This window comes from Haemorhous mexicanus, chromosome 20 (genome assembly GCF_027477595.1).
Source record: "Haemorhous mexicanus isolate bHaeMex1 chromosome 20, bHaeMex1.pri, whole genome shotgun sequence".
NCBI classification, from domain to species: Eukaryota; Metazoa; Chordata; class Aves; order Passeriformes; family Fringillidae; genus Haemorhous; species Haemorhous mexicanus.
Window position 1 is genome coordinate 8,704,995 of NC_082360.1, and position 14,457 is coordinate 8,719,451.

The 14,457-nt window shown below is 38.7% G+C and overlaps 1 protein-coding gene across 6 annotated transcripts in view; it reads left to right on the top strand.

Moving 5' to 3' along the window:
• HELZ (helicase with zinc finger) overlaps positions 1-14,457 on the top strand; it is an 86,149-nt gene that overhangs the window by 35,741 nt on the left and 35,951 nt on the right. For 4 of the 6 annotated variants that reach the window (XM_059864123.1, XM_059864124.1, XM_059864127.1 and 1 more), the window contains 4 exons: positions 3,522-3,855; positions 7,638-7,768; positions 10,048-10,227; positions 10,715-10,819. In XM_059864123.1, coding sequence (XP_059720106.1) covers positions 3,522-3,855; positions 7,638-7,768; positions 10,048-10,227; positions 10,715-10,819 — 750 coding nt within the window. The remainder of the gene's footprint in view (positions 1-3,521; positions 3,856-7,637; positions 7,769-10,047; positions 10,228-10,714; positions 10,820-14,457) is intronic. The other 2 variants (XM_059864125.1, XM_059864126.1) reach the window with 1 other exon arrangement.

The window sequence follows — 14,457 nt, forward strand, 5'->3', positions numbered from 1 at the left end:
CACTGCTGCACTCTGCTCTTGAGCTGGAGTCTAACACATGGAGCAATCATGCTTGAACATTGTTTCCAGCTTACAGAAATATTCTCCATCATACATATTTATAAACAGGTTGACTCTTCTAAGGCCTTTTGAAACAAAAGTGGATTTAAAATAAATATTATGAAATACCATTAAAACATGAGCAGTGTTTTTACTGATAGAATTTTCACTTTGGGAGTTACACTCTCATGCCTCATAGGAAATCAAAGAACAGCCAACCTGGAGAAATGAAAGAAAAATAAGTGTATCCTGTATGTAATGCTTCCCCTTTTGACTGTTTGGTGCAGCAGTAATTTATTACTTGAATAAGTTGAAAGTAAGTTAATAATGTTCTTGAAATCTTCTGTTTTGATAGTGTTGATGACAAACATTCTTTTGATCTTGTAGCTGACCCACTTTATTGCAAGAAGGCTCAAACCAGCAGACATTTCCACTCCTCTGTGGCTAAGATCACACACTTGGTATTCTCTAGTGAAGTGTCAGGGCTGCAAGTCTGGAAATGGCTGAGAAATCCAGATGCAAGGGGGTTGTAACACCTCTGAAGTGGTGCCACAGTGCCAGTGTTGATGAGCTGTTGCACTGCCAAGGGTTTGTGAGTATTCATTGTAAAGGAGCAGGATTGGCAGCGTGGTCTTCTGACAGCACTGGAGTAACACCAGTGTCAGACTGAAGTGGATCCTTGGGTCTGAAGAATGTTGATGGTTTCTCACTTTCTAGGAAGGTGCTGGTTCAGACTTTGTGTGGAATCACCTGGGTGGGGCTGGACAGTATTGGGTGAAAGTTGCAGTGGCTCAAACATATCTTGAATTCAGTTATAAAGGAGTTCTGGACAGTCTCAAAGAAGTTTAATTTAAAATTGTAGTTATTTTAATATTTCAAGAGACATTTATACAAGTTATTCCACATGAGTATCACAAAATAGAATAGTAAGGAGTCGCTGCTGTTGAATTTCCAAGTGCAAACACACTGTTTTTGAGGAAAACCAAAGCAATGTTTTAATCTTGATAGTAGTTGGGTTTTGGAGAGTCTAAATATCTTTTCATGGTTTTAAAACTTTTCCTTTCTCTCTTGCATGTTGAAGAGAAAAGCAATATATACTTCTTAGAGTGACTAGAACATTTTCTTGTGTGAACATTAAAGGGTGTGAGGTGACAGACAGCTCCTTCCACGCTCCCAGAATTACAGAGCAGATTTGTTCTCAAGGCTGTGAACATGTCAAGTACTGGCTCTGATGGAAAATAAATTTGCTTTTGTCATGACTGTGTGTTCCATTGATCCCTCCCCAGGCAGGTGTCCCACTGCCACCCTGAACCCTGCAGGTGTCAGTGTCAGAGCAGATGTGCTGAATGAGCTTTTGCAAAGTGGCACCTGGGGCTTTGGCCAGGATGGGTTTGTTTGCCTTTGGGGAATTTATTGTTTGCATTGGTACTGGATGATTAATGATTTATGAAGTCATTCTTCATAATTATTCAGTGGTTTTAAATATGAACAACAGGTTTTCTTGTAGCTGCTTCATGAACACTGCAGGTAGGCTGGCATTTGCAGGGTTTAGGAGGAAATAAGTTTTTGATTTTTTTATAAACTTGACTGTAAACCTTATTTTGTCTAGCCCTGCAAAGCAAGGGTGAGAAATGGATGAAAGAAGCAACTTCTGATTTTTAAAAACCAAATCCTGAGAGGATTTTGTAGTTTTATAGTTTGCCAGAAGGTGTCAGCTTGCTCAATGGAAATTGCTTGATAATCTAAACTTGAGATTCCCTTTAGCACAGCAGATGCAATTCAGTCATTTATGAAAGCACTAACCTGTGCCTTGTCTCAGAAATGCAATAAAACTGTTTGCAGCACGTTTTTATGAATCTGAATTTCAGCTGATACATATTCAGCAGCATAGGGATCAACTTTAGGGAAGTTTCAACAAAATAAATTCACAATAGCAAATGATTTTATCTCAGTAAGAATTCCCAGCCCTTGTTAGTCAGTTAAATGTTTTATAGAGTGTTTTAACAAGGAGCTGTGAGTTCTGTTTCAGATGTGGCTGACTTGTTGATAGCTCCTTTGGAATAGTGCAGCACTTCAATAGAAGAAAACTTGTCTTTTTCTTATGGGGTTTTTACTGGTATGTGTGGAAATGGGAAGGATTGGGTGAATGCTTTCACTGTGGCTTGTGCAGTAACCTCTGTGCTCAGAGATAACCAAACAGATCCTTGTTAGGTAAGAAAATTTCCCTTGTTTTTGGAGAGTGGAGGACTGGGAAATTCAGATCTGACAATGCCCATATTCTGTAAAGAAGGAGCTGTTACCACTTGGGGGCAAACTTGCAGTTTTTGTGCAAGACTCGTGGTTTGGCAGATCTGAAAAAATACATCTGATTGGTTTGGTAGATGTTTAATTACCAAGCTAAAATGTTGGATTTTATTGTTAGAGGCTTATGATTATTGATACTGCAGGGCTTAAATGAGCAATTACCAGTTTATCAGGTTAAAATAGAAATTATAAGAAGAACAGATCAAATCAAACCAGTATAAGTATGAAAAGTATTATAAGAAAAGAATGTATTTTTCCAAGAGGTTTTATTTCATTTGTGAATGGGTTTTCCTTTTTTTCTGTAATTTGTTGCAAATTTAGGAATAAGTTGCTAATGAGAAAAGAACTGAATATTGTTACTTTACTATCAGACTTTTTTCCCCCTTTGTTCTTTTTAAAACCAGGTTAAAGCAATCTGTTTTAAAAACCCCAACACTGGGAAGAGATTACTTTTTATTAGTGAGAGGTCAATAAAGTGTGCTAATAAGTCACTTTAATGTGTTGTGCATGTGACTTCTGGAAAATGATAACTGCAAAGGATGAATTTGTTACATCTCGGATTACTGGAGGAAGCTGCTGCTGATAGGAATTCTGTGGATAGATGGTTTAGAGGGCTGAGCCTCTGTTGCCATTCCCTCATTTCAAATAAAGTGATATCATTTTAATGCCTACAATCTGATTTGTTTGTAGGCATTTTGATCATTCCCTCTGAATTATAGGTGTAATACCATTTACTTTTTAAGGTGGAGATTGCCCTCTTTGGTGTGCAGCCTGGAAGGGGCACATGGGATGAATAGGAATCTTGCTCTGTTCTTTGCCTGTCTCCCCTTGCATACCTTCCCTAAGATTACAGACTGGTTAAATAGAAATTTTACTGCTTTGGGACATGTATTTCATTCACTCTAAGCTTTTATTGGTATCTGATATTTGTTTCTCTCTTGTGAGATTTCTCTTTTTAAACTTCATAGATGTTGATTCTTTTAAATATGTTCTTTATAAGCTACAGTCAAGAGGAAAAAGTGTGGATATTTGATAGCTGCATACTTACAAAGGGCCAGTTTGACTGTACTTGTCCATACTTAAAAAATTAATTAACGAAGTGAATCTTCCCTCTGAACGCCTGAAATTTCAGAATCTGAGAGCATTTTTGTGCACTGACTCGATGCTTTCTCACTTAGGTTCAACATAAAAGTGCAATTGCAGATTGTAGCAAGCTTCATGCTCACTGGTGTTTCTGGAGGTGCAAAATATGCCCAAAATGGACAACTTTTTGGCCGCTTTAAGCTCACTGAGACCCTCTCTGAAGACACTTTGGCTGGACGGCTGGTGATGACCAAAGTCAATGCTGTTTATTTATTGCCTGTCACTAAAGAAAAGTCAGCACAGACCCAAGGAACCAAAGAGAAGGTTTATGAAGCAGCTATTGAGGAGAAGACAAAGGATTATATCTTCTTGAGGGTATCCAGGGAATGCTGTGAGGAGCTGAATCTTCGGGCAGATTGTGAAATGCAGGTAGGTCTGCCTGGAGGTGGTTGTGCCCTCAGAACTCTTTGCCTTCTGTTTGTTTTGCCTCCTTGACTGATCTGTTTACCAAACAGAAATAACCTCAGATTAAGGGCACTGGAATTGCCTGGAATGAATGCATTTTCACCCAAGGTTTATCTCATCCCAGTTGTTTTGTTTTGGGGAAACATATGCAAGAATCCTAATGTCTTAATTTAACATGGATAATTGGTCTGGGAAGATTTATGTCATTCTGAGCTCTTGGTTTTGTGTTTGTTTTCTTAAAACAATAATTAAACTTACTAATTGATTGTATTTGAAACTTGACTGGAATGCAAAATCAGCTGGGGCTTCAGGAACTGGCTAATTTTTCCTTGAGTGTCTTAATAATCTTGGCCTGAGGCAGCAGATTTCTTCTGCATTAGAAATTGGGTCCTAAAGTTGTTTGTAAAATCATTTAGTACTTTATATGAGCATCACTGAATTGGTGGTCTGAGTCTTCAGACATTTCCTATCGTTGAATGAATTTTAATTATGAGGAATTTTTAATGATTATTATTAACTGAAATTTTGGGAAGCAGTCCTCAGTTTAGAACTGAGGAGGTTGTAATTTGGATGTGCAGAGTTTTTGTTAAAGGTGCTGGAGGTTCTGCGGCTCTCTTCTGTAGAGTTGATATTCCCTATGTGATTCTTAAACACTGATAAAACTGCTTTGATTTCTGTGGATTTTGGATAAGTTGGGTAGTTCCTTTCCTTTTTCTTTTCCTTATAATTAGTCTCAGAAACTTGGTGCCTTGTTTGCCTGCTGTTCTGGCTTAGCTATAATAAATACACAATTCTGCTTTTATCAGGTAAACCATTCCTAAAGGTGGGGTGAAGTGAACTTTAGAGCACCATGGCTGCTGCCACTCTTTTATTTTTGGAGTGGTTCCTCTGTTGTCTGTCCTGCTTTGTGAACCTGGCAATGGAGTGACTTCCTTTCCCACTGATTCCTGATTGTGGAATGTATATTAAAGCAGGTTACATGCCTCTCCTTCCCAGATGGACTCATTCAATACTCTGCAACAGCAAATAGAACTATTTGATTCCATCCAAGCAGCATTAAAAGCAAAACAAATCACAAGCTGTTAAGAAAGTGGTGAATGCAGGTAGATAATAGGAGGTATTTCATGCCAGGCACCTTGCTTGGACTCCCAGAAGGGGCTGTTAAAGTGTCACCCAGATGAGCATCACAGCTTTTCTGCATTTCAATTACCCTTGTTAGGTTTGTGGTTTTCCGTCAGCCTTGGGGCTGCCTGGGCAAGGATATTTCCCTTGGATAGATCAAACCAGGAGTTTGGGACCATTGCCATTTGAGTGGCAGTCTTTCCCAAATATCTGCAGGTTGGGGGACAAATCAGTGCTGGGGAGGGATGGGTAGGACAGAGCTTAGGGGGAGCTCGAGGTCCCCACGGGGCAGGATGAACTGTGCTGTCACTGCTGAGAAGGGCCAGCCCTGCTGTGCACAGTGGGGCTGAGGGGCTGGGTGGCACTAATTGCACGGGGTGGGAAAAGAATTCTTGAATTTTCATCTGTCCTATTAAAAAAAGGTTTTCTTAGCAGCTCCAAACACCTCTGTGAGCTCCATGCTTAACGCTGTCAGATTTGTTGCTGCCCTTGTCTTCAGACTTATGGTTGTACATCTTGCTGTAAAATGTGGCAGTCAAGATGAATATTTAATGTCTCTATATCTGCCAGAGATGGAAAGTTAATGGCTACACTCTGCAGGGATACAAGCAAACATTGTTTATTTACAGCAAAGCTAGTGTTGATTTTACATGCTACATAATGATATGAACGCTGTAATACTGAAATAAGAGTACAAAAAAAAAAAAAGCTAATTTACAAAGCCTTTTGAAGGAGATGATCTGCAAGTAGTAAACATTACTGGTACACCAGAGTGATCCCTGTGATGGGAAAGGGGCTTTGTGGGCAGATAAAGGAGTGTCAGGTACAAGAAGTAGTTAAATCTAGAAGGATAAATTATTCCTCTATGTGGGGAATTCTCCTCTGGAGGAGAAGCTTCCTGAGAGGAGTTTATATGGCTTTGAAAGAGAAGTGATCACTTTTCCTTCCTTTTGTCCTTCCTTTTTCACTGTCAAGGACTTAATAAGATTTTTATATAAGTAGTCAAAAGAGAAAATTGTAAAAATATGTTCTAGTATTGCTCTGTGTTTGTTGAACTTGCTGGTTGGTAGCACTAATTACCATGAGATTTAAGTGTGATTCAGTAAGAATGGGCTAACATCAGGTCAGTGAGTGCTAGAGGAGAAAATCTGAGGCCAGGTTGTTGCTGTGGGCATGGGGCTACATTTGGAATGACTTCCACCTCCATGGCTTTTCTCTGGGATGACACAGGAGCTGCACCTTCAGCTGGGATGGTGCTGATGGACCAGGTTCAGCTCATCTTTGCTCTGGGTCCATTCTTCTCCTCTCCTGTTTGCTAGGACAGAACCAGCTTCTGGCAGGTGGTTGTGGAATCTCTTGGCACAGATGCCCATAGGAATTGTTAAATAATTGATGTTTCCAGGTAAATGGGGGGGTGCTTTTCCAGACAGGTTGCAGTGATGTGGCTGCTGTTGGTAACGTGTTCACACTCATTGTAAATCTCAGAAAGAGACTTATTTACTCCTATTTAATCAAAAATGCTTATTAGATTTGTAGCACAGTAATTACATAACTATATGGTGACAGCAGTGCTTTGGAAATAAACCTAAAAATGTGTATTAGTCTCTTGAAGTTCTTCAGCAGCTTTTGGTGGTTTTATGCAGGTTTTTATTAGTGCAGATCTGTGTCAAATTTTGTCTAAAGGCTTCTGTTGTGAACGTGGAGTTCTTCAGCATAATACTGTGATCAGATTCATTTGTTTCTGGAGAGATTAATTACTGCAAATTTAAATCTGTGTAAATGATAATCTGAGTGAACTGTTTTTATGAATAATTTCCCCAGGAGCTGCTTTTATCCCTTGTTCAAATTTAGAATGTACTTTTCTCTTTACCCTTTCAGTGTGTGTGTATGTGTCAACTACTTTCAGTATCCATTGTTCCGTTCTGAATTGAATCAGGAGTGTTAAGTGCTCTGTGTGATGTTTCTGGCTTTGCACCAGAATTCATGTTGGCAATATCTTTTATTTACTAGCATTGAAACACCTGTAATTGAGAGAACAAAACCAAGAATGTATTGGTAAGCAGCTAATTGTTAGAAATTAACTTTTGGGGAGTCCTAATAATTGAACAAAAATGACAAGTTATGCTGTTCCAGAGTGTTTGACTAGAAATAATGTTTGGGGCTTATCTTTGCTGATTTATGTCATCTGTTGATATGGTAAAACTTCTCACCTGACATTGTCTTGAGGTTGCTCTTCCAATAAGGTATGAAAGCTTACATTTGTAAAAACAGTGTTTTAGGACAATAATATTTTCCAGGAGCGTTTTTTGTATTAAAAAGAAAAAAAATTCCAAGAATGCTTTCACTTTAATTTTTTAAAAAAAGTACAGTAGAATCTAATCTTTAAAGTCAAACAACAAAATTAAATTAGACAAAATGCTGTATTTATCTTTGTTTCTAAACCACAACAAAAAAACCAAGTTAATTTTATCACAGATCTTTAAATTGAATGCTGTTTGCTGTTTTCTTCTGAGAGCCAGTGGTGTGCAGGAAGATAAAAATGTATCATGTACAACAAAGTCTAATGAGCATTTTCTAAATGAATCCTTTTTGTTCACCTCTCTGTTCCTTGGTTTGTTGTGCAGGTTGAGCTTCAGTTCCAGTTGAACCGGTTACCCCTCTGTGAAATGCATTATGCCTTGGACAGGATTAAGGACAACAGCATTTTGTTTCCAGATGTCAGCATGACTCCCACCATACCCTGGAGTCCCAACAGGTACACAGACACTTCGAAATCAAAGGTTGGGTGGGAATGGAGCTCTGAATTTCTCAGAGCAGATGGCTGAAATCTGTCCTGAACAGGAAGCAAGCCGTGCTCCTCAGCAGTGGTGAGGGGTTCCCAGGAGGGAGGGAAACTGTGCTGAATAAAACAAGAGGAATGATCCTCCCAGGGCCAGAACCCACTGAGTGGTTTTCCCTGTAGTTTGGAGGCATCACAGTTGTACTGTGGCTTCACAGAACAAACCTGCTGCTGTTAATTTCTGTGCTGCTGTCCTCCTCTGAAAACATTGTACTTTGTAGGAATGGCAGTGCCAGTTCCAGGAGTGCTCTGCAGGGTCCCCCCAGTGCAGTCCTGGTTCCAAGGGCTGACCCATCAGGACTTGTTGAGCTGCAGTGAGCCCAGATCTGGACGTATCCCAGAGGGTGTGGTTGTGGAAGGTGTGGCAATGACTCCTAAAGAAGCAGCCCAGAGATTCTTTCTATACACATATCACACTTTCCTTTATGAAATTATAAACCCCTGTGTTATATAAAGACTTCTAAAGAAACATAAGGCTGATGCAGTGAAAATAGTTTGTCTGGAAGAGGAAGCTTAGGGAGCAGAAATGTGAGGCTGTGTGGCTCAGGAAATATGGTCAGTATTCTTGCTCTTGGTAAAAGAGGCATGAGCTTTCTGTGCTTGGAGAGCAGGAAAATGAGAGGAATGTGGAACTGATAGTCTGCACAGCCTGGGAGGAGTCTCTGGGGTCTTGAAGGTTGAGAATTAGGAGTGTGATTGTGATGCAGGAGAAATCAGGAGATAGATAGCCCAGGCACTGAAAGGAAAGCAGTCACTGAGACAGTGAGTATTGTGTGACAAAAAACACTGGAAGAATTGTAGTTGGTCTCTGGAACTGTAAGAACAGATCCAGTAGAAGGGTGGGATCAGTGTTCTGGGTGGGATGATCACTGTGTGCATCAGAGCTTTGACAGCACTGAGAGGAAGAAGGGAATAGGTTCTGTTTAGAGTTACACTACAAAGCTAATGGAGGTCAGTGGCAATCTGTTCACTGACTTAATTAGCTGCTGAGTGAATCTTACAAGGAAATAGTGTTTAAAAATAGTTTGGAAGTAAACAGTGATTTCAATAAAAAGGAGGCAAGTCAAGTAGCAGAGAACTTTTATCTTCTATATACATACCAGTTGCACATTGCTATAATGTTTTATATTTTTTGTATACATAAATAAAATATGTAATGATTATAGTTCAGCTAAAATCAGTTCCATCTGGTGGCTTGATTTGTTCTTCCTTAAGAATCAAACTAACTCCAAACTGTCTTTCCTGTTTTTCTTCTATGTCTGCTTTATGTCCCTGTTCCTTTTCTGTATTTCTTAGTCTCTTGCCAGCTAGTTGTTCATAGGCATCTTTAAAGTTAAAATTCAGTCAATTCCCTCTTGATCTTGCTCCCTGTTGCTAACTACTTCTGAACAGAAACTTTCCCAGTCTGTAAGAAGTGTGGTGCTTGTACCAAAGCAGATCACATTACTAAAGTATGGCCATATGTGCAGCAGTGACAGGTGTTTTTTACTATTCATGTTTACTTTTAAATCTGTCAGTGGGAATATTAAAAACTCTGTCTAGAAATCTTTAACTTCTTATGCTCATTGGAATTTTCTGAAAGCATCTTCCTCCCCATGCTGGCATCACTGACTGCTTACAACAAAAATCCTTTTTATAGACTGTTTTCCCATTAGAGGTATGTGCCCTGATGATCTTAAAAAAAAAAAAAAAGGTAAAGAGAAGTTTGTTGTTAATTGGTAGCCAGTAGTTTTTAAATTTGATTTTAGATAACTTCTACCTAACTCTGGGATTGTGCAACTGGTTACTTTTAAAGTTAAGATAACTAATGGAACTATTATTTGCATGATAATAGTAGAAAAATCATTGTATGTTTACCTGCTTTTGCTATCAGGGAATGCTATCAGTGTGTCCTTTTTCTAGAATGTGTGCTCTGCAGGTTAACTGTTGTTAGTGGGATGATGTAAATTGAGAATAGGTTGAAACCCCACCCCACAACTGATTTATTGCAAACAGCAAATTTTTGTGATTACAGCATGAGATTGTTTTGCTAGATTTGTTGATTTGTTTCACGTGCCTCAGCAACACCATCCACACAGCAGCTCTGTAAAGGCTCTTCAGTTTCTTTAAGGCTTTTGAAATCATCCCTGGTTTGATTTCTGCCTGGCAGTGGATGGTGAGAGCTGTTTGTAACCTCAGTGGCCTCCTTTGCACAGGCAATGGGATGAGCAGTTGGACCCTCGGCTGAACGCGAAGCAGAAAGAGGCTGTTCTGGCTATCACCACCCCCCTCTCCATCCAGCTGCCTCCTGTTCTTATCATCGGTCCCTATGGGACAGGAAAAACCTTCACTCTGGCTCAGGCAGTCAAGCACATCCTCCAGCAGCAGGACACCAGGTGAGAGGGGGCGCTGAGCGCAGAGCAGGGCCCCACTGTAGCACAGAGGATGTGGTTTTTTGGCTAAAATTCAAGTCAGAGGTAGAAAAACAGAAGCCATCCTTCATTGTTTGGGATGATGAAGTGATTTTATAATCTTGGCCTGTATTTGCCTTGTGGAACAAAACTAATCAAAGTGGAAGTTATGTAGAATGGCTGTGATTTGCTCAGCATGGGAAGGTTTGCAGCATGGTAGATAACAAAAGCTGCTCTTTAAAATCAAGTCTAGAATAATGATTACAAAATGATTATTGAGAACCTGTTTGATAACTGATAACTGAAGGGTTTGAGCTGAGGGCTGAGTCATGGGAAGTGCAGTAGATCAGTGAGTAGTTCCATGAAAGGAATGTGCAGGAAGATGGCCACTGTTCCCTTTTTTTTGTATTCTACTGCTTTGAATTGTTTTCTGTTTCTTCATTGCTTTTTTATTTGCATCCATTTATTCCAGCAGGATTCTCATTTGCACCCATTCTAATAGTGCTGCTGATCTCTACATAAAGGATTATTTACATCCATATGTAGAAGCAGGCAATCCCCAGGCAAGACCTCTCAGGTATTTTTTAAGGCTTATTATATATCTATGAAATACTATTCTTAAGAAAAGGTGTCTATAAAAAAAGATTAAAGAACTTTTAAAACATAAAAGCATATTGGCATTACCAGCAGTGCATTTAAAAACAGCCTAAAAGGAAAATGAAATATTGTAACATAATTTTTGGTAATTTGTTAAATAAAAATAAAGACATCCTTTTTTAAGCTTTTACTATTCTGTTGATAAATGTCTTTTCTAATGAGCAAGCTTTTGATAGACTCCTCTAAAAGCTACTATGATGAAATAAAATGGACTTTAGTTGTGTTTTAATTTTTGAAAAGTTGGACTCACAATTACAAGGCTAATTTGGAAACTGGGGCTCCCCACTTTGCTTCTTGGAGAAACATTTTGGTGTCATAGGAGAAATGTGTGAAAGTAGTTTGGCCTCTTCTGATAAATCAGTGTGAAGTGATTGCTTATGTATTGAAATGTACTTACTTAATGTGTATTAGGGAAATTGTTTTAGGAAAAAAGAAGTGGAATCTTAAGAGCAAGGAGGGTAAACTTGCATGGAAATAGTTAAGGAGGATTTATTTAAATCTGCTCCTGGGAACGTTTTGCCCAGTAATCACAATGTACACTTTATACTGCTAGCTTGGTGTAAATATATATTTTAAATTATGGGCATCATTTTCTCAATGCCAGTGGGTGAATTTATAATATTACTAAGAAAATGACTCTGTGTTTACTTGCTAGCTATTAAAAACCATCCTGGACTTATATTTTGCTCAATGTCAGTAAAGCCAGTGAAGTTATGTGAAAAGACTACATTTGCAGCAGGTGTAAATTCTCTTAGGTCTGTTGGCCTTGGTTGCCATGTGACATTTTACAGACACTGAGGGTCTGGCCAAGGGAAAGAAGGCAGTGTTGTTTTTTAAAAGATGTCTTTGACCTGGTTGTGTTTTAACACAGATTCTCTTAAGGTGATTTGTAAAGCACTTTGGGATGAAAAACTTTATGGAGTCTTAATTTTCTGAAAGGGAATAATGTATGTAATTGACCTTTTTGGGAATACTGAAGTGTGATTTAACAGTGCAAGGAGTTAAATATAGTTTTATTGTTGCCATGTTGTTGCTGCCTTGTTTTCAACTGTGTAGTCCAATCTCAGGATTATGAAAAACATAAAAAGTGGTATTTTTCTTATGGTTCAAATTTATTTGGATATTTGCTAAGAGAATCACAGCACATAACTTAAAAGTCACTGAATGTTTGAACTTACATTTAATTGTTGTAGTATTTGTTATAAAGCCTTCAGAAAGTGCTACTGTAGATTGTCTGATGCTGTTCAAATAGTCAGGACACCTCTATAAAAAACTGAAGTTTAAGACAATGGAGGCACCTCTGGAGTTGTGTGTATATGTTAATGGATCCACAAGTATGTATGGCTCAAATAAAAAATCTGACAGAGAATGTTGTTTGAGCACAAAGTGCATTAACCTGCTCTGGCAGGAGTTAAAGGTCAGTTTTTCTGAATCCAAACTGGAATTGTGTGAGACTCCCAGTTAGTTCAAAATTATTTCTGGATGTACCTCCCTTATTGACTGTTGTAAGGGTGTATTTTCAAATTCAAATCATTACTGTTAGATTAAACAGGGGGATCTGAGCCTCTGCAGGATTTAAAAGGAAGCATCAAGTGGAGTGGAAGCAGTTAATTATTCAAGGTAGATGTGCAGCTTGCAGAGTTCATTGTGTTTCTAAATTACTGAACACCGCTGTAGATTTTATCCCTTATTTGCTCTACAAGTGATGGGTTGGCTTGGTGGGGAGCAGCACAATATTTTATAATATTTATGGTGTTTTTAAAGAAGGAAAGCTAAATTATTTAATGTTTTGTTCCGAAAACCATGTAGATCTTTCCGTGGGTAAGATGTACATTAAATAAATTATCCTGCCAGTGATGTGACATAAAAGTTTGAAAAGTAGAGTTTGTGGAGCTTTTTGTTTAAATATCAAGTTATAAATTTGTATTATCTCTTAATAAAATAACTTCCTATGCCCTTTGGGAAATACAGAGTCAGAGTGAACATTGAGAATTTATGTTAAATCTAACTTCTGCACCTAAATGAAATACCAGTGAAGCCTGAAGGCCAAATTCTCATAGTCCTGATGCCCATAAACAAATTATTACCCAGAAAAAACCTGTGCCCCTGGGTTTGATTAGATGAGTCAACTGTACTAGGGGCACACTCCAAAATCTGCCTTTTACTGGAGAAACTTGACACTGAAACAATTTCATGTACTTACGTAAATGAATCAGAAATGTTTCTGAAGGAATGAAACCCAAACCCAAGCTACAGCTGGGAGGAGAGAGCCTGGATTAAGTGCTTCTGTTGGATGGTGAGACACCTGATTTTTAGTGTGCAGGAGCAGCCAGGCACCTTTAGATGGTGAGTCAGAGCTGTAAGAGGGAGTAATTGGCTCCTGATTTGTATTTTCTTTTACTCCCTGGATGTGCCTGTCTCCATCAGCTGCTGGAACCTTCTGGAGGTGGCTGCTGAAGTAGGAGAGCACTGGAGCAGGAGAATTCAGATTATCACCCTCTCCTAAAAACTCCAGCAAGCAGATAGCAGCAATTCCTCTGTATATTGCTGGGCAGTGGTTGAGATTTTATTATAACATGAATTTAGTATTATTTTACATGGATATTTCAGATTCAGTTGTTTCCATACACTGGAATACTAAGGGAAAAGGAAAGAGGCTGATCCAGCCTTTATCTGTATATTGAGTATTTTTATTTATTCCTAAGCATGGTCTTGCTGAGGAATAAATAAAACTAATATCTTCAGTTCAGCAGTGTCAAAAAATAAGTTGGTTCTGTTAAAAATATCTCACTGAAACCCCTTCAGTTCATTTTTTACTACTTTGATCATAACATTCACATGTAAGTTCTGCATATATCCTGGGACCAGGTAGCTTTAGTAAGTGGCTGCTAACTAAGAATTATCCAGGTTATAAAAAATAATCCATAGGAGCCAGAGTTGAATTAAAAAAGAAAGCAAACAGCAAGCCAGACCAAAAACCCCCAGCAGGTTTTAAAACACCATTGCCCCCTTTTCCAAATGAGTTCTTATACTGAAAATGGAATTAATTCATCTTACCAAATGTTAATTTGGGAAATAAATTACTCTTCTGCCAATGAATTTTTTGTTGAAACTCTAACTTCCATGCTAAAGGAAAAAAGGATTGAAGAAAGGGAACTTTCAAGTTGTAGGACAGGTTTTTCACGTTTTCTGCATCTCAAGGAAGATATTTGTTTGTGAGACAGCCTCTCTTTGGAGATGGATCTAAAGAAATGGAAGAGGGAAGTCAGGTGCTTTTAAAGTTTCCTTTAGGCTTCTTGGGACTTGTTAGATTTATTTTTTTTAGTGGTCTCTTAACAGAGACATGAAATTACCCTGCTAGATTGCTTTCCCTCTGAGTTTTTGTGCTCTTTTTACTTGAGGGATTTCAGGTGAGAAGTGCCAGCACCAAAGCTGAGCAGGTGGGATGTATCCCAGAAAGGTTTGGAGGGCAGTCCTGGCCTTTCTGTTCTGAACTGAGAGGAGTCAAGTTCAGAACAAGGAAAAGAAATTTTGAAGAACTGAAGTTGAGTCCCCACT